Source organism: Ips typographus, linkage group LG3, assembly GCF_016097725.1.
Source record: "Ips typographus isolate SLU linkage group LG3, UJ_Ityp_2.0, whole genome shotgun sequence".
NCBI lineage: Eukaryota > Metazoa > Arthropoda > Insecta > Coleoptera > Curculionidae > Ips > Ips typographus.
In genome coordinates, this window is record NC_138424.1 from 2,546,427 (window position 1) to 2,571,848 (window position 25,422).

At 36.8% G+C, this 25,422-nt stretch overlaps 5 protein-coding genes across 6 annotated transcripts; 4 read left to right on the top strand and 1 right to left on the bottom strand.

Annotated features, from left to right (window-relative positions):
* The first annotated feature begins 124 nt into the window (after positions 1-124).
* Positions 125-3,474, top strand: LOC145725813 (solute carrier family 25 member 3-like). Its single transcript, XM_081974709.1, has 8 exons — positions 125-217; positions 1,120-1,226; positions 1,900-2,010; positions 2,073-2,293; positions 2,360-2,558; positions 2,615-2,741; positions 2,806-2,929; positions 2,981-3,474. The coding sequence occupies exons 2-8, from the start codon at positions 1,145-1,147 to the stop codon at positions 3,182-3,184; spliced, it is 1,068 nt and encodes a 355-aa protein (XP_081830835.1). The 5' UTR covers positions 125-217; positions 1,120-1,144; the 3' UTR covers positions 3,185-3,474.
* Positions 3,475-4,598: 1,124 nt separating this feature from the next.
* Positions 4,599-12,163, top strand: Gbeta13F (guanine nucleotide-binding protein subunit beta-1). The gene is made up of 7 exons (XM_081974711.1): positions 4,599-4,851; positions 6,085-6,171; positions 6,481-6,690; positions 7,100-7,436; positions 7,918-8,080; positions 8,810-8,958; positions 9,037-12,163. Exons 2-7 carry the CDS (start codon positions 6,115-6,117, stop codon positions 9,141-9,143), a joined length of 1,023 nt encoding a protein of 340 aa, XP_081830837.1. The 5' UTR covers positions 4,599-4,851; positions 6,085-6,114; the 3' UTR covers positions 9,144-12,163.
* A 398-nt stretch (positions 12,164-12,561) lies between these two features.
* On the bottom strand, positions 12,562-14,336 carry LOC145725811 (uncharacterized). Its single transcript, XM_081974707.1, has 3 exons — positions 13,366-14,336; positions 12,997-13,308; positions 12,562-12,938 (listed from the first exon to the last, which is right to left on the bottom strand). Exons 1-3 carry the CDS (start codon positions 14,150-14,152, stop codon positions 12,889-12,891), a joined length of 1,149 nt encoding a protein of 382 aa, XP_081830833.1. The 5' UTR covers positions 14,153-14,336; the 3' UTR covers positions 12,562-12,888.
* Positions 14,337-14,537: 201 nt separating this feature from the next.
* Positions 14,538-15,790, top strand: LOC145725816 (ATP synthase subunit C lysine N-methyltransferase). The gene is made up of 4 exons (XM_081974713.1): positions 14,538-14,773; positions 14,833-15,012; positions 15,265-15,446; positions 15,502-15,790. The coding sequence occupies exons 1-4, from the start codon at positions 14,656-14,658 to the stop codon at positions 15,649-15,651; spliced, it is 630 nt and encodes a 209-aa protein (XP_081830839.1). The 5' UTR covers positions 14,538-14,655; the 3' UTR covers positions 15,652-15,790.
* Positions 15,791-15,970: 180 nt separating this feature from the next.
* Positions 15,971-25,404, top strand: stj (voltage-dependent calcium channel subunit straightjacket). Of its 2 annotated transcripts, XM_081974661.1 has the most exons (28): positions 15,971-16,403; positions 16,454-16,535; positions 18,564-18,668; positions 18,728-18,859; positions 18,916-19,029; positions 19,080-19,233; positions 19,291-19,422; positions 19,481-19,603; positions 19,655-19,791; positions 19,845-19,974; positions 20,480-20,662; positions 20,720-20,997; positions 21,050-21,133; positions 21,257-21,313; positions 21,757-21,837; positions 21,889-21,963; positions 22,065-22,241; positions 22,294-22,502; positions 22,559-22,668; positions 22,721-22,814; positions 23,219-23,329; positions 23,569-23,681; positions 23,738-23,877; positions 23,929-24,183; positions 24,236-24,446; positions 24,503-24,665; positions 24,717-24,915; positions 24,969-25,404. In XM_081974661.1, exons 1-28 carry the CDS (start codon positions 16,294-16,296, stop codon positions 25,068-25,070), a joined length of 3,861 nt encoding a protein of 1,286 aa, XP_081830787.1. In that variant the 5' UTR covers positions 15,971-16,293; the 3' UTR covers positions 25,071-25,404. The 2 variants fall into 2 exon arrangements, with proteins under 2 accessions (XP_081830787.1, XP_081830788.1); XM_081974662.1 differs by lacking the exon at positions 21,257-21,313 and having other exon boundaries at positions 15,972-16,403.
* Positions 25,405-25,422: the final 18 nt, after the last annotated feature.

Here is a 25,422-nt window from a genome sequence, read left to right on the forward strand (position 1 = left end):
AACGTGAGATTCGATTGGTTTAACCTAATAAAAAATTGTCCGGTAGAGATAAATTATTACCATTTGAACTGATTGAACGGTTTACGAGGTGCAAATACAAATTTAAAAGTTACAATCTGGCAACATGCATTTAGCAAAATACATCTGCAGTTTAGTTGTCAAAAGCAGAGACATCCACCTTTTTTTCGGTGACGGTGGTGTGCGGCCATTTTACACGGTAAGTTTTTGATTTTTTTCAAAATTTCCGATAAATTTAATCAAACTTTGACAATTTGATGAGTGCTTAAAGGGCACGAGGCATTGCAGTTTGACGTGGGTACTAATCATAATTTGTTCTCGAAAGTTCGAGTGGAAAAATCATTACTCAAATCGCTTATGTAACACGTTTTCCTGCCTTAAAATTTCCTCAACTTATCGCTATTTTACTAATTTTCAAGTTAATTCTCTTTTCAGTTGTGGTTTGTTAAGGGTTTTAATAAATCAATATTAGTGTAGAACAGTTGTACTGCAGTACTATAAAATCACATAACTCTTCAAGGACAATTTTAGGTTATCTTTGCTGTAAGTCACACTGGGGTTTGAACTATTGATCACACTGTCAAACCGTGATTTGATCACCCTTAAATCAGCACTGTTAACAGTTTTAACCTAGTCTATTTAAGTTATGTGGTTCAGTTAAAATTGCATAATACTGACTTTAGCCAGAAATAATTTCAATGTCAGGTCACATGCCAGCTTTGCCAGAAGGTTATTAGACCATAGACCTATCAACTTTTGACGTGTAATAGATTTATAAGTAGGACAGTGGATAGATAAAACTTTTTGTCCTGCAGTTTCATATTGGTAATCCAGTTAATTCAGACCTACATCTATATTTAACATCCATCTTTATTAGTAGTTGAATTGTGTTGTGTAACAGTCCTTTTAGTATTTAGTGTAAGTTTTTTCCAATTTTGGTTGCTTTTTGAGTTTTAGTTATTGATTTTAGGGTGTGACTTAAATTGCAAGTAATGTACTATAAGTGAAACTTGAACTTTTCAATCATGTGACTGACAAATTTTGTGATAAGTTTATCCCTTTGTAAAGTATTTAATTAAAGTAAGTATACTTTTTCCACAGTCCCAACTAACCAAGTTTGATCACCATGACCATCTTTTCGTCTCTGCTTCCAAAGGCTTGGTGTCAGCCCACTGAATCCACACCAGCACCATCTGAAAACCAAAGAGGTAATTTTTGTTTTACACTTTTTAGGCCATTTTGAGCATTCAGAAACCCCACTGATGGTGTATTTGTCATCACAGATGTTAAAAATGAATGCTAGACTAAAATGTAAATTCCAATGTGTGATGCCTTATAATTGGTTCTCACTATTTCACCTTACAGACAATATTTTACTTTTAGAAGTGTGTAGTTTTGTTGCAAATGTGAAACTTTTAAAACATAAGTCATACTTACTATGTATACTTGTTTTTTCCATTACCCATTGGTAGTTCTTGATTTGGATAAGTATAAAGTTTATTTCATAGCAGTCTCCAAGGTCATCAAGCATCTTTATCTGAAAAATAAAGTGTTTATTTTATCAAAAAACTGATTAGTTATGTTGTTTATTATGATTCTTATTTGGTATAAAATTAAATATACTAAAATAAAAGGTAAATGTAAACTTTACACATAATTTGATTTTGTGCTTGCCCAGCATTTTTTTTTTGATCTTGATAAACATGCAAATGTCAAAGCAGACTCAGAGGTTGGTTTTATATAAACTCAAATTTAATAAATATCTATACAAAAAAAAAATACACTTTATGATGTATGTTACTATTAAATTTCTCCCATTTTTCTGCATATGCCTAATAAATTCAATTATATTCTTGATAAACAAAGTAAGTAAACTTTTAGGGTTGGTGCAATCACTAGTTGCTGGAAGGCAAATTGCAGCGGCTGCTGTTGCTGAAGGTGACAGCTGTGAATTTGCTTCACCTCATTACTTTGCGCTCTGTGGATTGGGAGGTAAGCGGACCTAATCTTCACGCAAAAGTCCATTTTGTGCAACTATGGATTTTTAATTTCAGGTATTTTGTCTTGCGGTATCACCCACACAGCCGTAGTGCCACTCGATTTGGTAAAATGCCGTATCCAAGTTGACCCAGCCAAATACAAATCCGTGTTCACTGGATTCAGGATCACATTGGCCGAGGACGGCGCTCGCGGTTTGGCCAAGGGCTGGGCTCCAACATTCTTTGGCTATTCCGCTCAAGGTTTATGCAAGTTTGGTCTTTATGAAGTATTCAAAGTAAGCATTTCAGTAGTTTTAACTCAAGTGTTCTGTAATGGTATAATTTGCTGATGATATTTTCAGGTATGGTACACTGACTTGATTGGTGAGGAAAATGCCTTCTTGTACAGGACCTGGTTGTATCTGGGAGCTTCAGCTTCTGCTGAGTTCTTCGCCGACATCGCTCTGTCTCCTATGGAGGCTGCTAAGGTCAAAATCCAAACCACTCCTGGTTTTGCCAATACACTCAGAGAAGCCTGGCCCAAGATCCTTAGAGAAGAAGGTACTGGCTGACAAACTATTCCCTGGGTTGTATTATAATTGCTGATTTATTTACAGGCGTTAACGGTTTCTACAAATCTCTGGTACCACTATGGATGAGGCAAATTCCTTACACCATGATGAAGTTCGCCTGTTTCGAACGTACAGTTGAGTTGCTGTACAAATATGTAGTGCCCAAACCTAGGTAGGGCTGATAAAATGTTATTAATGGGGTTATGAGTTTAATTATGTAAATTGTGCTTTTATAGGGCTGACTGCACTAAGGGTGAACAGTTGATTGTCACATTCGCTGCTGGTTACATTGCTGGTGTGTTCTGTGCTATTGTCTCCCATCCAGCTGACACTGTTGTCAGTAAATTGAACCAAGAGAAGGTGAGCAGTCATTTCAAGCACTGAAACGTCACTTTAACATTTTTTGTCTAGGGTTCAACTGCCATTGGTGCAGCCAAAAAGTTAGGATTTGCCGGTTTATGGAAGGGTCTGCCACCCAGGATTGTTATGATTGGTACATTGACCGCCCTTCAATGGTTCATTTACGACGCCTTCAAGGTGGCCATGCGCATGCCCCGACCACCACCACCAGAAATGCCCGAATCGTTGAAAAAGAAGTTGGAAGGCCAAGCCTAAACCGCTGGGGCGTGGTTACGAGATAGCTTAAATTAATTTATCATAATTTAAAAATTCAATTCCACTGTATTAATTAAGTCGGGTTTAAAAAATCATCTTAAGTTTCATCTCCCTACAGTAATTCGTCGAAACAGTATTTAGGAAGGATATTACGTTACACGATTAGAAGGCTAAAGTGCATACATTACTCAAAAAAAGTGAAACTTATTTGTTGTAATTTTGTTTCTGTTGTTTTTAGATTGTACATAGGAACTAAAATATACTGCGGTATTTTTTTCCGTTTACCGAAATAGAGTGTCTTTTTGTATTCCTGCTTATGATAAGAAGTGTTGGCCTCAACCAGAAGCCGCATTCGTTTTCAGGTTCCATGAAGCGAGCAGTTCTAATGTGACGTCACGATGTCGTAATTTGGCAAGGCCATAATTTGATCAACTGTCAAACTACGTTATTATGACGTCACATAAGCTCTATTCGCTCCATGGAGTGTGAAAACGAATGCGGTCAGGCGGTCACGATGCCTTTGCCAGGGAACACCAAAGAAAAACACGTCACATGACACCTTTAAATGCTTCTCAAAAAGCTACCACTCACACTCACTAAAATAGTTAATAATATGTATTAACTTACTGTTAGAGCAATATAAGTTATGGATAAGTATTGGAAAATAACAATTTTAGATATCCACAAAATTATAGAGGTACTTTTAGGTAAAAGACAGGTATCATCAAAGACTTACCAATTTTTCCACCAAAGACAATTAGTCTTGTATTTTACGAGCCGGGATATTGAAATATAAAAGCAATTAATAACATTAAATTAAAGTTGTTATAACTTATAATAACCTCCAGCTTAAACTTTCGCCATTTTGCAATTTACTGTCAATTTTTACTAAGGCTCCTGCGATTAACAAATATGTCAACAAAAAAAAACAAATGACTATCACTGATGTTGCTCCAAAAGCAATTTTAAAAACAGAATTATTGAAGGATTTCAGTTTTTTTTTTTTAAATTCATGTCATACCTTTTAATTAACATCTTTTCAAACTAAATACACTTTTTGGTTTTTACCTTTACAGTACATCAACAGTGGAACTATGTAAGGGGAATAGAAAATAAATTTCTTTCTTCATCTCACTTTGCACTTGCATGTCCTACTATAAGTCTTCCTTGTTTCTCTCTCTGTCAAGTTACATAGTGCCCCTACAGGTTCTTGACGATAGAAAGAAGATTAACTGAAGTCACTTGTACCATCTTGTACTGAAAATTACGATGCCACCCGCCTACAGTGAATTACTACAAACTCAGCAAAATTACAGATTCCACAGTAGTGGTAAATGAATTGCCGCTAGGTGGCGTAAATTCAAGATGGCGTCCATGACGTCACCGAAGGCTTCATAATCGTTACGAAAAGTAGGGACCGGGACCGCCGCACCCAAGACTCGAATTCGTGAGGGATAATTTTTACGAAATACGTCCAGAAAACCCGTGCGAATTTGTCCCGGAAAAGTGCTTTTCAGTCCTATGGACCATCCAGAGTGTATTGTTTAATGAGTAGTGCGCGGGATAGCGATAAACTGTATGCATATCCCCCGATGTATTCGTGATTTGGTCAGCTCTGTAGGATAGTCGAACGAAAGCCAGAAGCAGGAGGCAGAGGCCGGAATTTGGTGAGTGTTTGGGTGTGTGGGGCTCGAAGGGAGATGCCGGGGCTGTCTCGGGTGGCTGGGCGGCACCGTTTAGAATGGGCGGCAGACAAATGAACGTCGAAAAAAACTCGATTTCCAGCAGGTGCACCGACTGTCATGGCGTCTCCCTTAAATAGAACTGTCAGTTTCAGCCCAATTTTAGGAGTTTTTTCATGTTTTCTTCCTATTTGCCACCCTTAACTTTCCCTAGCCCTAATTTCTACTTATCCCAACACATTACATCTGGTCTAGTGTCTGCTTGCCTTGAAAAATCTATGAAATACTATTAAACCTGGTTATAGGTGTGTCTCAAAAAACTACATCCTCATTTCAATAATATAGTCAGGATGGGATTGTGATTACGGTTTATTTGTTCCGCTCTGTATGCCGCCTGTTTAAACTGACCTAATTAGTTTTATTGCAGTAGTTTTCCTGTGACTATCTCAAATTTTATTTTGATATCCTACTTAACCCATTTTTGAAATATCCTAGGTAATTTCAGTTGGGACTGTTCTAAGGACAAGTTGAGTATGGGCACCTGTGCCTATTCTTTTTTATGATAGGAGAGTAGGAACCCTTTAAGGAAAGTCAGGGTTATTAAATTGGGAAAGCAACAGGAACTGTTGTAATGTATACTCATAATAAATTAAAATCAAAGTTCCTTGACCTCATACTCACATTTAAATTTAATAAACATAAACCAAAGTTCATAGTTTTTACTTGGTCTACATTATTTTCAGTTGAAATATTGTAATAAGTTTCATACTCAAATTTGATTTGTGGCCTCACCTGTTAGAATGCAAATTAGTCCCAATCAAACAGTTTTTGGCACTATAAATATTCATAAAGGCCTTTGAATGTCTAAATTAATTCATTGGCGTCATAAATGCTTACAATCTGACAGTTATTAATATGGTCAAAAAATACAGTTGGAATGCATACCAATCAGAAGCAGGAAGACCAAGTTTCAAATGTTTGTTTAATTGTGTTTTCATTTGGTATTTTACTTCAGGGTTCCCAGTAATATAATTGCTGAAGCTAATGTTAAGATTATTTCTATGATATAAAAATGAGGTTTTGAGGGTTTTTTTTGTACATAAATATCAGATTTTTGTTGAAAAAAAGGAACTTGCATTTATTAACTATGTTTTTTGCAAAACTTTAAAAGAAATGTTTACAGTTGACAGTATGTAATTACTTTTTATTGGATTTCAGGTTTTTTGTTCATAGAGGGCGAGAAGCAGTATGAACGAACTGGACAGTTTGAGACAAGAAGCAGAAACACTTAAAAATGCAATTCGGGTAAGGTTTCCTCTATTTCTAAACCGTCATCAAGTGTTTGCTATAATAATCTGATTATGTTTTATAAAAACTTAAGTATTAAGTTTTCAATCATTTCACAGATATCCTACAAACAAAAACCTATTCAAATGTCACCTCTCAATCAACCATACTGTAGTATCATTGATTTATGATTTTTAATACTTAACGGCGTAATAACAGCACCTATACTGTGATTCATCCTAATTTACAATACTGATAAACCTGGATTTTCCAGTGTTGATTTTTGTGGGGTTCCGCAAGTACTTTAACGGGTATGGAATGTTACAGGATGCCCGTAAAGCAGCGGCAGACACAAACCTGGCGGCGGCTACCGCCAGCATGGAACCAATCGGACGGGTTCAAATGCGGACCCGTCGCACCTTGCGGGGCCACTTAGCCAAAATCTATGCAATGCACTGGGGCTCGGACAGCCGGAACCTGGTTTCGGCCTCACAGGACGGCAAATTGATTGTCTGGGATAGTCACACTACTAATAAAGTGAGTCCCAAGAAATAAAATGCCACCAAAAACACTTTCTCAGTTTCGGGCCCTTTCAAACTTACGTCATGTACTAGAAAGAGATAAGAAAAAAAAAACGTTTTAGCATTTAATATGATTAGACTTTAAAATTTGGTGTAGTTATGTAAAAGCAACAGGGACCATAAAAAATATTGATTTAAATTCACAGGAGATGCCACTAAGAAAAGCTTTGAAAACAATGTTAGAGGGGCATTTTAGATAAAAATATTTTTTAAACGACTTGTAAGATAGTGCTGCAAGTTTCTCCCTTGTTTGTACAAACTGAAATACCATAGTTGGCAACTAGGTAATAATTGTGGTAGTATTAGGAAAACTTAACAAAAGAAATCAAAAACATTCCTAAATCGACCAATCTCTTTTCTCATAGGTACACGCCATACCTCTTAGATCCTCCTGGGTGATGACGTGCGCGTACGCGCCCTCAGGTTCTTACGTCGCCTGCGGCGGTCTAGATAACATATGCTCTATATATAGCCTAAAAACTAGAGAAGGAAACGTGAGGGTCAGTCGGGAATTGCCGGGCCACACGGGCTACCTGTCCTGCTGTCGGTTTCTGGACGACAACCAAATCGTAACCAGCTCGGGAGACATGTCCTGCGCCCTGTGGGACATCGAGACCGGCCAACAGGTGACCAGTTTTCTAGGGCACACCGGTGACGTTATGTCTCTGTCTCTCGCTCCCGACATGCGCACATTTGTTTCCGGTACGTATTTGTTGTCTATGGGATGTTTATCACCAATTCCAGTATTATACTGGTTGTATGTAAATAATAATTTGCCTGAGTGTGACATGTTCTCTAAATAAGAAAGGCAGTGCCCTTGCATGACGCCACCAATGCTAACGGCGGGTGGGATCGATTAGAGATAGTATTTAAGGAATTGTTTTTGTTTGTTCATATGAATCAGGATAAATATGGGAGTGATTAAAGATGTTTCACTATTAGGTTGTTAAACTGCATCACACAGCATGTGTTGTTTCTATGTTTTACATTAATTCATAGAAATGTTTTTTTTCTTTGTTTGTCTCACACAAAAAAGGTTTGTTGGGAAAATGGAATTTCGCACTAAATAGCATTGAATAGCACCTTATAGGATTTACTAGAACAGCTGTATAACAGCAAATTAGTTAAAGCAAACAAGAAACTTTAACTTAACTTTAAACTTACTAAAGACATGCAATTTCAGGTGCATGCGACGCCTCTGCAAAACTGTGGGATATCCGGGAAGGTGTTTGCAAACAGACGTTCCCTGGACACGAATCGGACATAAACGCTGTCACATTCTTCCCGAACGGTTATGCCTTTGCAACGGGTAGCGATGACGCTACTTGCCGTTTATTCGACATCAGGTGAGTTTACTTGATTCCAAGAGCAGTATTTGTGTAAATCACAGCACTGTTGGTAGTTTGCGGCTGGTTAAGAAAAAGCAGCAAGCCGAAAGCTGGTTTTTTTTAGCAATCAGTACTCACTGTGCTGAGATTTGCGCACATGTAGACTTCCATCAACCTTGATAAAAATGACATCTGTCAGTTTGCTAGAGTGGATTTGACGTCATTAACAATTGTGTGACCAAGTTTTTGACAAGTGTAAGGCTTGCAACTGTCCAATTTCTGCCTTGAGAATTAGACCTGTAACTGCTGAAACTAACTTGCATAGTCAATCAATTAAATTAATGTTATAAGACTACTCTTTGTCCCAGGAGAAGTGGCATCAGTGAGGACACTTATGACGTGATATTTTGGGGTTAAAGATTCATAAATAACATACAACAATGACGCCAAATTTCCGTCTCTTTCACATGTAAATCATGTAATAGAAAAGGAATAACAACTCTTACGTCACTGTCACTAGCCCTAGGACGGACTTTAGATGGCAACTAGTTGAGTGTTGACATACTTATCATTTTTCAAGGAGAAAACTGGTACTTATGTGAAAACATTGCTAACACTGCATAATACACTCAGATCACGTCACACACGTCAGATTGACTGACTGTTTGATCATCCTCGTCTTGAACATAATTATTGACCCAGTGCATATGTTTCACAATTTCTACATAAAAACTATTTTATTTGCAGAGCCGATCAAGAATTAGCAATGTACAGCCACGACAACATAATTTGTGGTATCACCAGTGTGGCTTTCAGTAAATCTGGGCGGTTACTGCTCGCAGGGTATGACGATTTCAATTGCAACGTCTGGGATTCAATGAAAACCGAACGAGCGGGTAAGTCTCGAGTTTTGTTATTTATTTCACCTGATTCACTTATTAGACAACAAAGGAATAAATGGAAATTTGTTATAGGTATCCTAGCCGGGCACGATAACCGAGTAAGTTGTTTAGGAGTAACAGAGAACGGCATGGCCGTAGGTACAGGTTCGTGGGACAGCTTCCTGCGTATTTGGAACTAAACGGGCGCTCGCGTCTTTGCTAAAGCCAAAATTCCCCGTTTAAATCTCACCTACATCACGCAGTGATTTTTTTATTTCCTCCTCCCTCTCACAGGTGTTGTCAGTGGTCGTTTACACTTCATTGTGTCATTCTGTGTCTGTCTCTCTCTCATTGGTTCGTATTAGGCGCGATATAGTCAGAGCAGTGCATTTTTTAGGATTTGTAATTTATACTTACGTGATTTTTTTTTATTTTTTAAATTATGTAAGGCGCGTCGTTGTGTATAAAAAAATCATTATTAGTCCCTTTCACTTATTTTTTCATCGGCTTTATACAAAGTTTTTTTTTTTGTTAACTAAAGTTATATCAACTACGTTTAGTTATTTAAGGTTTAAGTTATAATTTTGTGATTATTATTTCCAAAACAAAAAAGTTATATAGGCCTGTATGTGTGTATGTATATTTAGTGACTTTATTTATTATTGTTAATATAACGTGTCAACAACTGAATTAAATTAGTTACTATTTTTATTTAGTTTATTCAGACAGTTTTTAACAAAAATTATCACTTTGGAGTGGTGTAGGTGAGAGATCGGTTTACGATTTTTTATTCAGATCAGAGGGAACGGTTTTCTTTATGGAAAGTACAAAAAAACTTTTACAGACCAAATAGTTTTATTGTTGATAAGATCTGAATGAACTGTCGCCAGAAACCGAATCCCCCCTAACTCTTTTCCGGGCGAACGTGTTGTTAAAGTCAGAACTTGAATCTGTCTAAATTTAATAGCTAGTCATTAGGATAACCGACGGTTATATTGGTGCCATAACGTGCTTCCGGTTTCTTACTCAAAAATGAACTTTTCACACTTGGATTAAGGGGCCGAGAAGTATTGTACTTTGGACCAACTGAACGCTACGGACGAAAATTAAAAAGAAAAACGATGAGGGAAAATACTGCCGCGTCATTTTTAAAAAATGGCGTTTATGCAAAGTTACACTTAACTATAAGCGGTTTTGTTTGGTTGTTCGTTTCCTAAAAATTTTAACGTCAAAGACAGTAAACTTTTTTGTATTCATAAAATGATTGTTCGGTCGGTCACTCGGCAATAAATGACTACCTCATTTCAGAGTACTAAACTTCTTTTGTTTTGGTTTTTTCAATACTCCATCAGTTCATTTGGCCAAATTGGTTAAGCCTTTCAAACTGCCCGTTTTTGAGTTGACGGGACTGCAAACCAGATCATTTAACATTTGAAAAATGGTGACACGGTTCGAACATTTCTGTTTTAATGTTGACATCAGTTTTTAGGCCCGTTTCTCTCAATATTGAGGAGCGTAATCAATTTGGTAAAATGTCAGTTGAATTGAGGTACTCACGTCAAGCTGATTGATGACGTCTAACAGTGTGTAACCCAGCTAAAAGCCTTCCATCTCTAAAGAAACGTATATGAACAAATAAATTACTGTTTTTGAACACTGAAAGATAAAAACAGATTAAAGACGTTTTGGACATTTTTAATTTTAGAGGGTAAATAGTGATACAAACAAAAATATCCATTAACTAAAGCTTTTGCGCTTGATTTTGTAAAAAAAAATATATGTTACGTCTTGAGAGGTTAAAGTTGTAACAAATCGTGCAAGTATCGCAATTTCTGTCTTTGTTTCACACGAAGCACCGAGTTTACTTATCAAAATGTACGGGCGCTTTTTTACGGAAATGCTTTGCGTTTTCGTGTAACAAACGTAAAGCATTTCGATAGACGAAAGCAGTTTTTGTATCAAGAAATAAGTGTATACTTTCTGTTTTAAGATTATTTATTACTCTAGTGACGTAAGGCTACAAAAGTATGTACTGTATATATGAGGAGCTATTAGGGTTAATAACAAAAGGTTGGGTGTTTAGATCCTTATGATGTATCGTTTTAAGGTAGTTTTCATTGAACAAATTTGATTTTTCCTCTTACAGGAGGAGGAATCGGATTTAGTAATTCAGGGCTCAAAAACTACCTACCCAAAATTCCATAGTTTGGCCTCCCAATTCCTTACAAGCATATCGCTATATAGCTCTCCACACCCGTTTATATCTACTATATAATATATAAATAAATAAAAATCGCGCTCACTCCCTTTCCTTCCCACACAAATTAAAAACTAAAACGACAAAATGCGTTTGGGACAAAACACCCACTTAGGCTTTGTGAATGTGTTTTTTTATAACGTTAGGAACAATTGTCACAAATATTACTGTCTACTCTTACTACGTCTGACAAAACTGATTTCAATTTTCGGGCACAAAACGCATGTAGTTGTGTTTTACGACTTGTTTTGTACACATCCAATTTTTGTTATTTCTATTGTGTACAACGCGTGATTCCCCCTTTTTTAATCGATCGTGCTTTGTATATTATACACGAGGCCTCTTTCGCAACGTTTTTTTTTTTCGGTTCCTTTTTACCGTTAACACACATTTACATACCTAATATATTATATATATTTACATATAGCGCAATGCAAAAGTACACACACACACAAGCATCAGTAAAAACGTTTTTTCGAATACTAAGACGAGAATCGCGAATGACCATTCCCGATTCTTCAATGACCAATAAAAAGCTTCTACGTTCGTTCATTACATAAAAAAAATATACCTCTTAAGGAAACATGGTGAATATTCTGAACCAAACGGTTCGGCGCACGGTACCGGTTCCCTACAGTGTTTATAGAACTTGCGCGGGACCGTTCCGTATTTATTTGTCCGCGCCGAATTGAAACTTTTTGTTATTTTTGCTATTGTACTTGTTTATTACTTGTAAGGTTAAGGTTCAAATGTCTCGTTTCGAAACTTCGTAGGCAGTGTCGAAATGAGGCGGGCATTTTTTTTCAAACAATGAAAAAAAAAACGTAGAGTTTAGTCAAATATTGTCTTTTTTTATTGTTACATGATTAAAAAAAACAAAGGATGCAGTAATTGAGAATGTCGTATGATATAGCATATATGTAATAATGTAATGTAAAACTACAAATAAAATGAATAAAAATTTGTTGTCGTTTTATTTTTTATTGTAAGTCAATGCTACAAGGGTCTTTATAGAGGATTGCCAGATTGGGGGATTTTCCCCAAAAAACTAAGGATTTTTTCTTCTGGGGAAAAAGTATTTACCAGAGGACTAACTGGAAAAACCAAGCAGAAGTTTTAGGCTACATTTTGACTTTTGAACGAACCTTCTAGCATTTCATAGTAACCAAGTTAGCACGCGTCAAATAACTTATCATCTTAAAAAAACCAGAAGAAAAGTGACAGTTTAGAGATTTTTTTATTTTCCATGGGGAAATCGAGTTGACAGATGTGGTAACCCTGTTTTTATCACAGGATTCCTATAAATAGTTTTGAAACTTTCATACCTGTATAGTATACTAAACTGAAGAAAAATAGGCAAGTTTTAGTAACAATCTATTTCCTTAGTAAATACAGAAGAAAATTGCTTAATATTATACAGTTTATCAACTTCACTCAATCTAAAATGATATAAATGGTTTTCTGATATCCCTACAGTTTCTTTATACAGAATTAATACTCACATTAACATGATATTTTGATACACACATAAAATATTTTATTTTTTAAGATCATAACATTTAAGGCTGATTAAAGGCACTGAAATATTGTCACAGCATTTAACTCTTTAGGAACAAATAGAAACAGTGACAAAAAAAGTTAATATAAGAAAGAACTGACCTTATAAAGTGTAGCTGAATTGTTTTGGTCTATTTATCCATTTTAAGGTGCACCCCTGTCAAATGTTTTTTGAAAGAACCTACAAAAAACCCAAATTAGTCGTATAATTAGCCTGAACCCATCAACAAGTTACTCACTTTTATAACTAGTGACAAATCCACAAATATTACAAGTAAACTTTGGCTTGCCTTCATAAGGGATATGACAGCGATAAATATGTTCCTTCAAGTTCTGTTTGGTAGTGGTGTGAAACTTGCAGGTCCCACATGGAAATCCTGTTTCTGTCATATTGCTATCCAACAATTCTGGTTCTTTATGCATATGTTTCAAGTGTATTAGGAAACCCTTTCTTTGATCAAATACCTTATTACACTCTAGACAAGGGTATGCTTCTGATTCTACTTTATCAGAGGCCAGTATGTGTCTTTTGGTATGCCAAGTGAGAATGCCTGTAATTTTAAACACTTAAATCTAAAAAACACTAGCAAAGTACATTTGTAACTTACCTTTATGAACAGTTTTAAACTTGCAATCTTTAACATTACAAAAATGCATCTCTTCAATTGGTGTGTCTCTGTGTTTGAACTTGTAATGAAGGGAGATCTGTTTAAATGTTCTTCCAGTGACTGGACATAACAGGCATTGTAAATAGATATCCCCATTTTCGTCAGTCACTTGCTCATAAGTCTCATACACTGTTTTACTAGTTTTCTCATAAATGTAAGGTTCAACCTCACTTCCACTTGTTTCAGATGGTTGACTGGCCCCAATTTCTTTGGCCCTGTTAAACTTTTTCAGCAACAGTTGTTCCATTTTCAAGCTTTCGGTTTTGTTAATGTTGATAAAGTTACGTTTTTGCAGTTCACTTTTTGAGACTTTCTTAGTGGGTTTCGTTGGTTCAATCCTCATAATGGACAATCTAGGTTTTGGATTTGTAGCATCAGGATTTAGCTCTGCCTGTTTTCCTGATATATCAATTTTAACAAGCCTAATGAATAGCCTCTCATTTGTTTCAATGTTAGAAAATTCATTTTTAGCTGCCTTGCTAAAGTCAGTTGTTTTTAGTTTTTTAGCCTTGTTGTCCTCCTCAGAGTCACTGACCACTATGGGGCTCTCTGAACCAATAATTTTATGATTGCTGTTAATGGTACATTTGGGGTTGATAAAGTTGTTATTTTCTCTGTCACTGGGAAGGGGGCTACGACTGATTGGGAGTAAATCGGGCAGGTTTTTGGGGGCTGCTCGCTTCAGTGGTTGTTGCTGATGTGCACTGAAACTGTGGGGCTCATTCATTTTTACAAAAAAAACACTTTTGACGGATCTAATTAGCTTCAAAATTATTGCATTGTACAACTTAATAATAACACTCAACAAAATACTTTTAAATAAATAATAAAAATAAAAAATTAAATAAAAATAAACAAATTAATAAAAAGGACGCTTAGCTCAGCTCTCTCAGCTTCTTGAACTGAACTATACAATAAAGTATAACCTCACTTTTTCTTCTAATTCTATCCCGTATTTTGTATACGTCATTTCCACGTACACGTGATGGTATTTAAGAACACACAGCGTAAAACACGTGGTATGTTATTTACAGAAAATTATCACATGACCACAGTGTTTGTTACATGTAAAGAGTCACGTGGTCCTTTATCAACTGTTTTACCCTCATTTTAGTGATTTCCCATTCCGCTGTAAAAAATGTAAACAATGCCCAAATGCAACAATTTAAATTAACTTTATTAGAAACTGTATAAGCTTTATTGAATTTTTTAAAATATAGTTAAAGAGCAATGTTTTCCCCAACGACAATTCCAGAAATTGAACAATTCAATTCTGGCAGTGTTTCAAATTCCAACATTTCCAAATTTGGTATATCAACCACTGGTAAAGTACTGGTAGGACTTACAGGTGAGTTTATCTCAGTAAAACAAACTGAAAGTTAATTAATCTATATCATTTATTCGCAGGAGGTGTAGCAGTGGGGCTGACAATCATTTGTGCCCCATTTATAAGCCCAGCATTAAGAAAGTACTGTTTACCCTACATACCAGCTACAAATCAACAGTTGGAAAATATTCTAAATGCCCTTCGGGGGCGGAAGGGTACCGTTTTAGATTTAGGCTCAGGAGATGGCCGAATTGTTATAGGTAATAAGAAAATTTGTGGTTTAGCTTAATGTTGGCAATGGTTTTCTTAAAAGAAAACTGTGAATTGCAAAGAAAGGTTTATTCATCAACCCAATGAGTACATGTCTGACATAAATTAACATTAATGCCACTCAGAAACTTAAATATGCTACTATGTTGTAAAACCCAGTTTAAGGTTTCCAACAATTCTGTAATACCTGAACTTTGTTAAAGTTGACTGTTCTTCAACAATGAGATATAACATTTTTCTAGAAACTGCCAAGGCTCATTTTAAATCACACGGAGTTGAACTTAATCCCTGGTTAGTGGTCTACTCCAAACTAAACGCTTTGAAACAGGGTTTGAGTAAAGACACTAAATTTTTTAAAAGGGACTTGTGGAAATATGATGTTTCTACATATGACAATATCGTCATATTTGGAGTGGAACAAATGGTATTAACTCTATAGTAGAAACAAAAGTTTAGAGGGTACAAATGTAGCTTTCTAGATGACTGATCTGGAGAAGAAATTCTTGAAAGAGTGCAAACCAGAGTGCAATATTATTGCGTGTCGGTTTCCTTTGCCTAATTTAACGCCAATTAGAACAATTGGACAGGGTATTGATACAGTTTGGGTGTATCAAGTGGATAAATCTTGACACAGGCAAGGAATGGTGATTCAGGTGTGGTTCAGTGCTTTAAGTCTTTTTTGTATTGCCTTTTGTGGTGATGTTCAAGATGTAGATTTATGGATGTTATGAATTGTTGACTTTTAATAAAATTATTGTTTTCTGGTTATATACAGTATAGTTTTAGGGTGTTATCCCCAATAAACCCTTCTATTCTACTGCTTTTACCTTCATCACATTATTCAGTCAAAGAATTTATTTTACTGGACATATTTAAACATAATTGTAGTAAAAAATATGAAAAATTCCTAAATTTTTTTGAGCAATCTCCTGCTCACCACAATTGATAACAGACACGCAGTCGCACCGGTCAGGAATTCTCATATCGATTTGCCCTAGTAAAGACCAACGTTAGCATACACCGCAAAGAATTCCTGCCGTGCCGAAATACACACACAAAACGCTTAATTTAATTTGCCACTTTGATTTTCGTCTGTATATTATATAAACGGTGTTTCTCTAAGCGTGCCCGTTAACGCTCGCATTTGTCCGATTTGAGGCGCGTAAGTGTTTACATGTTTTCGCAGTCGATTTTAATACGAATGTGTGTCGAAGGAGCAACAAAGGATTTTAATTGATTGGAATTGCGGGGCTTTTATCGAAGCCGACACCATGAAATACAGGAAGTATGCTTATATTACGGTGTTTTTGTGCGTGTGCTCCTTCGGGCTAGGGCAGGACGAGAGCAGGGACACCAAACAACACCCGGAACTATCCAAAGTGTAAGTCAGTTGTTTTACTTAAATCTTGGTTAAGAATGTCTTTTTTGTAGGGTTCAAGGCTGGGCTAACAAGTTAAGTGGGGAGCTGTGGCATTTTGGTGAAATGGTCACCAGGAAAGAAAGGGTCAGAAATGTAAGTCAAAAATTGTTGAAAGTACACGGTTTTCATATTTTTATACTTTGCACGATCCAAAAAAGTCTCAAAATATTTTGTGATAACCAACGTTTTGGCTATATTTTAGCCATCATCCTGCATCTTCAAAATAAACAATCCAGTTGTCCTAAACAGACTAATGATTCTAACAGTTTTTGTTAAGAACTTTTCAAAGGTTTTTTTTTTTTGGCTAATTTCTCAAGAATTTCTGTGTATGAAATCGGTATACCCTGTATACATACCGTAATATACACATACTGTTCTCGCGGTCTGAGTTTACCCGTGCGTCATCCCCCTGTGATTTAGAAGTAGACATGCATTATTAACTTCATCCTTGTCTATTGTTCACTTTCAGAAAGGGTAAATATCTAAGTGAATGTCTTCCAAAAAAAACATTTACTGATTAGCGCTTCTATTTCAGTCATTGTCAGTTTGACAACCATCGAAATTTATTTGATTTGTTTACTATTAATTCTTTTCCGTTTCTTTGTGTTGTTAATCATTTATAAAGTTTTCTATTTACCACACCACCACAGTTCTTTTAAAAGCTATTGTTTCTACGCTTTTAACATACTGTAAGTACTTTCATAATATTATTATTAATATTTTTATTTTTTTGATGTCGGCTGTCACGATCTAACCAAAATTGGCATAATTACTAACCTGTTTTGAAAAAAAAGTGGGAGTGTCTATTATGATTTTTATTTAGCCATTTGGTTTTTCCTAAATTCGGAATTACTTACTATTACAGTATTTTTTTAGAAAAGCCTGGAAAAATTCTCTACAGACAAGCCCAGCAGTTCTTAATGCTTAACCTTTGTGAATATTTTGAATTGGAAAAAACTAATGGAAGACCTTTAGAAGCTTTATCATCTGTTCAGGAAGAAAATAAGAAATTTTAAGACCTTACATATTCTTACTGATGTATTTTTTGATACTAGAAGGTTGCAGCTGCTTTGAAAATTTTCCGCAAAACTGTTTATTCGATTCGAGAAAAGCAAGCAAGTAATCTTATGATTTCCTCACCTAGAAAACCTAAATCGAGGCGTTATCGACGGGTCAAGACCACTGATTTATCTGAAAGCATTAAAATGGATGTTCGAAATACATTATATGATATGTACAACGATAGTATGTTAATAATAGTAAAATATATCTATTTTTGTAAGAAACATTTATTGACATTTCATTGCCTCCAGAGACTGAGATTTTTGGTTTGCATTATATAGATGTTTCATATAAATTTCTTCAAACATATTAATAATAAAGTCATAGAAAAAATAAAATAAGCGTCTAAAATGTTTTCCAGCGGGTTTAAAATAAAATAAGTGGATTGCAACCTGAAAATGAGATATGAGATACTACAGCATCACTCAGAATGTCTTATTAAATTTTTAATTTGTTGTATTTATTTTAGAGAAACATGTAACCATCCAGAACCTAAATCAAGAGCTTAAAGTTAAAGAAATACTACATATTGGTGATACACCTCTGCGAATTTTGGTAAATAAATTAGGTTTCAAATTTAGACGGAATTCTATGATCCAAACGGTGACTTCTCATAAATAAAAAATGTTATTTCGGTCAAGATATTTTTGATTTGCTTTGGTATAAGGTTGTTTTAGTGCAAATTTGCAGCCAAAGATCTCTACTTTCTGACTGACAATACATGCAAAATTTTAAACGTGACGAAGCTTTAGACACTCCCTGTTCTATAATATGAACACAACAGGTTTGTTGACGAAAACTTGATTTGATTCATATGATTATAAATGACGTAGCCTTTGTGACGCACGGGTAAACTCACTCCGCGAGAACAGTATAAATCCACATCCGTGAGCAAAACTTATTTCGATGTATTCTCTCATCCCGATGACATTTATATCTCCCTATCCATTAATAGCGCCTGCACTTGATATTTGTTTACCTAAATAAATTATCGATTTACATTTATATCCCTCGGTGATTGTTTACGTATGGCCATATGGCGTTTTTTTCTACTTGCAGAGCTTCAAGGACACCAATTTGGTGGTGGAGGACGGCAACGCTTTACTGTCCGATATCCACGAAAGGATTTCTAACATGATGCAAGAAAAAGTGGAAGCTGTCAAGGTAGAGTGAACAGTAACTGAATAGTGTTTTTGTAAACCTTTAAGCTGGTAATATTGTAGAGAATCATGGATATAGCGGAAGAAGCGGCGCAATCCCAGAAAGAGGAGGATATAGACTTTAATTTCCAGTTCTATAACGCCAAGAACCTGACCAATTCTGCTCCAAATGCTTCTGGCGCTGAAGAAGCTGAGGTCAGTCTGACATCTTACACTCACTTACGTCACTTAACTGTGTAAATTTGTTGCAGTTGGCTGAATTGTCACTAACACCACAAGCAGAGTACCCTAACGATCTGCAGTTGTTCCAGCGTGATCAGTCACTCTCAGAGGACAGAGACATGTATATCGAGACTGATATTGAGGTGAGTGCAAATCCGCCACATTTACTATAAATAAGTTGAATTGGAAATAGATTACCGAGGAGGACTTGGAGCATCCGCAGGCTAGCCAAACTCAACCGGTGGACAAAACCAAGCTACCTCTATACAGAAATCGTCACTTTTATAACATCCCGGTTAATACTAATTATAGCGCCGTCCATGTACCTAGCAACGTATACGATAGGTGTAAGTGATACGCTGTCAGTTTCACGCTCACAGTATTTACGTTAACAATTCTGATAGCAAAAGACGTAATATCTGGAATCAAATGGTCCGAAGAGCTGGACAAAACATTCAGAAACAACTACAAGCTGGATCCAACCTTGTCTTGGCAGTATTTCGGCAGTTCTACAGGTTTCATGAGGCAGTTTCCAGGTTTGTGCCCATCGTACATAGCAATTAAGAGAGTAATAATACATTCGGGTTTGTTTAGCTATGATTTGGTCTCAAGAGCCCATAGACCTTTTCGATTGCCGGACTCGAAGTTGGTACATCGAGGCTGCTTCCTCTCCTAAAGATATCGTGATCTTAGTGGATCGATCAGGATCGATGACTGGTTAGAATAAGGCAAACATTCATTAGATTGAGTAAATCGTAATGTTTGCAGGTATGAGACGGGAAATAGCACGTCACGTTGTCCACAACATTCTGGATACTTTAGGGAATAATGACTATGTAAACATATACACTTTCAGCAATACTACAGAACCGTTGGTGGATTGTTTTAGTGGAAAATTGATTCAGGTGAGGTTACACTATTTTAGGAAAAATTACATTTAGCAGTGGGATTGTTTCAGGCTAATTTGGCTAATATCAGGGTGTTGAAGGAAAGCATGAGTGATTTCAAGACTGAGCAAATTGCTAACTTTACCCTAGCACTCACCACAGCCTTTGAATTATTGGCGGATTATCGAGAATCCAAACTGGGTAAGTGTTTTGTGTTTGGTTTTCAAAGGAACGGCTGTGTGCCTATTAATTTTATAATTGAACAAGTATTTCCTGACTGTAAACAGTTGAAAAGCTAGAGGGAAAATAATGATAAATGTCGATCTGTGACACACTCAATCGTTTTGCGATTAGCACGAGGTGAAAGAGCAGTTCAAGACGAATATTTCAAGCTTTTTACTGTCGCAGAAATCCCAGAAATATCGGAGATACGGTATTTTCAAAATTTTGATGCAATTTCCAAAAAAAAGTAGAAATACCTCGGAGACGGTTAGTTTAAATGTTCAGAATCACTTTCTGCACCCAGTGGACTAGGTTTACACAGGGTTTTTGCAATTCAATGTGGTCTTTTCTTGAAAAACAGTTTTTTGGACACTAATCGTTATTCTCCCTTGCTCTTCAGTTTAATATAGTCATTTGAATGTCTGACAAATTGAATACCACTTCCTCTGTTGCTTTTTTCAATTTGTCAAATTTGTAAAATCAGGTGCCAACTGTAATCAAGCCATCATGTTGGTCACGGACGGTTCTCAAGACAACTACAAAGACGTGTTTGAAAAATACAATTGGGACAATCTACCTGTTGTCACGGTAAGACTGTTCACCTATTTAGTGGGGAGAGAAGTGAGTGATCCACGTGACGTTAAATGGATGGCGTGCGCCAATCAAGGTTACACATTCTTTTAGTTTGTAAACTGGATTTAACATTAACAAATTGACGTTTCAGGGTACTATGTGCACTTGAGTACGTACGCGGAAGTCCGTGAAGAGGTGTTACACTACATTCCGGTGATGGCGCGTCCAATGGTGTTGAACGCAAACATCAAACCGAACCCAACGTGGTCACCAGTCTACGCTGACGTCACCGACCCGAAGCTCACCAATTGGTTGTGGGTGAACCGGCAACGGAATACTCAAAGAGAGCGCTATCTGATTTTCAGCAAGTTCAAAGATATGATGACTCCGGGCGAAATTGATAAGAAGTTTGTTCATCAACAAAAATTGGTAAGCAAAATTATTTTTAGTCAATATTCTTCAAAACCATATTTTTTTGCAGAAACAAGACAACTACGGTGAGACACAAACATATCACTTGATGACTTCAGTCTCCCTGCCGGTTTACGATAAAAAGCCGCGACAAGTAAGTATTTCTGAAACGTTTGTCGTCACCTTCTGCTTCGACTTTACTCTAAAATATCTGATAAACCGCAAGAGTTATCAGATGGTTCACTCAACAGTTTTAACGTGTAACCCCGTTCTGTAGAACATAACCGAAAAAAAGCAGATAAACGAAGAGACGTGGATCACGGTGACCAGAGAGGTAACCTTCGAGTAACCGAGCGAGATGTTAGGCCAGTGTTTGTTCTTTTCTTTAGTGTGGTTTTTAGTTGGGGTCTTAGGCCGGCAGACGGCGGTGTTTAGCCAGAGGTCCAGATTGCGTAGAAAACGGTCGCAGTATAGTTTTAAGCCTTTTTTGAGTCTCTCTTTAGGTATACATCGTGATCTAGATTAAACCGTAGTCCTAGGCTAATTAGTGTAGACGTAGTTTAACAAATAGACACTTTACGCATTTATAGTGGTCTTGTTTATGATAATTTCTGTGAGAACTATCACACTCTTTTCTGTAGTATCAAAGCTTGATTATCCTAGCAAAGCTAGATTGCAAAACCACGGTTAACTTGGTATTTAAATACACTTTACATGTATATAGGGGCTTTAGGTTTAACATTATTTGGAAATTTGTTTAAAAATGCAATGTTACAGGAACGTGTAGCCAACTTGTTGGGGGTGGCCGGCACCGATATTCCTATAGAGTATATACAGAGATTGATGCTCCCTTACAGGGTAAGATTGGCTCCCCTACTAAAAACGTTAATATAACCAAGCAAATTATAGTTGGGGGTCAACGGCTATGGCTTTATAGTCACCAATAATGGCTACATCCTAATTCATCCGGACCTCAGACCAGTTGTAAGTATTACCACGACAAATTGGCAACATCTACATTTGCGTAAATCACACAATCACAAACCTCCCACCGTACTGAGACTTACCCATTTTTTCGTTTTAAGTATCAAGGTATATTAAAACCGGCCTATAATCGGGTGGACATGATGGAAGTGGAAGTGATGGATGATGAAAACGAACCTAGAAATTTCAGTCAGGAAGTCATCGACCTAAGATATAAAATCGTCATGCAGGAAAAAGGCAACATAACTATGAATGTAAAGGGCCACTTCGATGACATGGTAATAACTCTTTACAATAGTATAGTTGTTAATATAAAATAGAAATTTTTAGAGACGTATTTTTGTTGGTAAACGTCACTATTACTACATGGGAATCAATGGGACACCCTTCACTTTAGTGGTTAGTCTCCCCCATAATTACGGCTCGTACAGAGTGTCCTATCCTGTGGAGTTTGACATTCACCGAATCCGGTCAAATGACAAAGGCCAGCATACGTACACGCAATTTTTCACCGGGAACTGGACCATCCATCCCGATTGGTACTACCTTGAAATTTCTTTTAACTTTTTATTTTCAACGGGTTTTTGGTGTGCAGGCACTACTGCCGGTACTTGGACGACAAACTGTACTTTGAAACAGCCAACGACGAGTTTCTGTACTTCCTCAAGAAAATGGAGGGTCCCGGCTGGAAGTGGTCCAGAGAATGTGAGTTTTACTGCCAGTTGTATGTAAATCTTGCAATTTCCAGTTGTTTCAGGCGACCGTAAATTAATAGCTAACGTAGTGGCGGACGCTAAAATGACGGTGTGGTTCAGTGAAAATATCACCACAACCACCAAGGAAGACAAAGGGTAAGTCAATTGTTGGTAACTTTTGTGTTAAGGTTATGTTGCACTACTAAAATTTGTTCAAAGCACTAACGATGTTTTTGTTTATTATTAAAAGACCAATGTCAATATTGATGGCCTTAATATCCAGGTACAGTATTTGAGTGATTTTTAAATTTTCTCTGTAACAGCGTTGATTAAGAATTGCAGGCGGAATATAAGGTAATGTGTATTTACCCAACTAATTTCAGATGTAACCACCAATTCATCGAAAGTTAACCATAAATTCAGTATTCTAATTTCCAATTTACTTAGCAACTGAATTTCCCTGAGGATGATACAATAGAAACGTTAGTGTGTACTTAGTATTTAAGACCTAAAATAATGTTTATTTAAAAGACTAAACTGGCGAAATTATTTTCATGCAGAGCTCAATTAATCAAGGATTACGGAATAGTGGTGGCTTTTATGGCGACCCATAGCGGGCTCACCAGATGGCAAAACTTCCCTCAGAACATCGATAACAGCATCCACGACAAGTAAGACTTTGTTTATTATTAAACCCAGTTATAAGTATAAGATGACTGATGTGCAAAATGTATACTACATAGTCGACTTTTGCCTAAATTGCAGCATAGTTTTTGATTGGTCAAAAAAGCAGCTTTCAGCTTGCTGCTTTTTTTTGACCAATCACCCACTGTTACCACTACTCTATATAACACCTGTCACAGTAACTAGCTTCTTTCTTGTTAGTACAATCTGCACATTTTTCTTGTAGACACTTTCACCGTATTCACAATAAAGCTATAGACGAAGTGTGGTATAAACGAGCCGTGGAACTTTCGTACATAGATCCCGGCATTTACGTCTACTCGGTACCCCATGAAATTGGTAAGTTTTTCCTGTACCATTGTTGCTGCTTTATGGAAGAAAGTATTTAAATTCAGGTGAAGCAAACAACACATTAGTGACAGTCAGTTCGGGGGTGTTTAAGGAAAATGGTGACCGTAAAGCTCCAGTAGCGGTGGTTGGATACCAGTTCTACCACTCTTCTCTGTATAATCTGTTCAGGAAAACCACCATAAACGTAATTTTATTATTAGTATGAGTATAAAAGGTATGAAGGGTTGGATTTCAGTGTGGAGATATGCAAAAAGCCTGTAAAAAAACCTGCGATTCTGAGGAGCTTCACTGTCTGATGCTGGACGATAACGGTTACGTCATCGTCAGCGATAACATCCAGGAGACTGGAATGTTCTTCGGCAAAGTGAGGCCTGACATTATGAGTCAGCTGATCGACGAAAGTATCTACAGGGTGCACCGCATGATCGACTATCAGGGTTTGTGTCCCGAGGGCCAGGACTCTGGCAATGCAGGGTCACGGTTGCTTTCTGTAAGCAAGTTCACCGTTCAACCTTATCAAATTTTAATAAAGTACATTCTAGCCGTATTTGTACTTTACGGCGGTGTTAGAATGGGTGTTTGCCACTCTTACTGTGCTGACTGAAGCGGCCACTGGCAATTTCTACTACGACCCTGCGCAATACCAGCAAAGCGGAGATATTGCTGATGATTCGATGGATCGTAAAGATTCTGGGATTGTGGTGTCCGATCACGACGAACAGGAGCCAAATGATCACGATTATGAACATGAAGGTATGATAGTCCAAGTTTTCTTCATCATTACCACTAAGTATTTCCTAAATACGAAGGTCATGACCAGTTCAGTGACAAAAACTTTGATGAGAGCGCCACCATGCAGAAAACTAAACCGGAACCGTGCGATAACGAGCTGTACTTGTACAGCCTGATCCATTACACGACTAAAAATGAATCAGTCAGTGGTTACAACAAGACCATGGGCAACTGCTCCAGGTACTTTTCTGACGGTTTAAAAGATGTTTTTTAACTGTTTATGAATTGCAGACCATTTATAGTGCAACGCGTAAGCGGCAGCAACATGGTTCTACTGGTGATCAACAATTTATGCCAGGAGCAACGGGATCGTTTTCCTCCTTCCCCGGATCCTCAGCAAGTCGACTACAATATGAGCCTGCCTTGCTTTATGAATCGAGAAAATTATCCGAGGAGGCTTTATATGAGCTGTATCAGTCGTAGTGCCAATGTAAGTTTTTTTTTTTAAACTTAGATAACTGTTGAGTTAAAACAATTTTGCAGGAGAGCGAAATCAAACTGTGTGGTTCAGGGACCAACATATCGCCCACTTTCGCCGTCCAGGCGGCTCTGGGTATCTTGTTTTTAGTCCGTTATCTAGTTTAAGTAGGCTCAATTCGATATTTCACTCTGTAATTTCTAGTTTGTTCATCTGTGATATGAAATATTCGCTATTCCGCCGTTGTTGTTTTTTCTTTTGTCGAGTTGCTGAAATACGCAATATTATCGTAAGTGTCATCACTCATTGTTTTGTTTGTCCGATTTTTCGTTGCAGAACGAACTGTTAGTAGGGCAAGTTTGGAACGGTAACCGCTTCCCCTTAGTTCGAAAATGATATTAATCGTTCTAGCACGACCGTATCACTATTATTATTATTATTATTAATTATATTATATTCTATATGTAATTTTTACTCGAATAAATACGTTGATTTTTTAAACTTTCTGTTTTTTTTTGT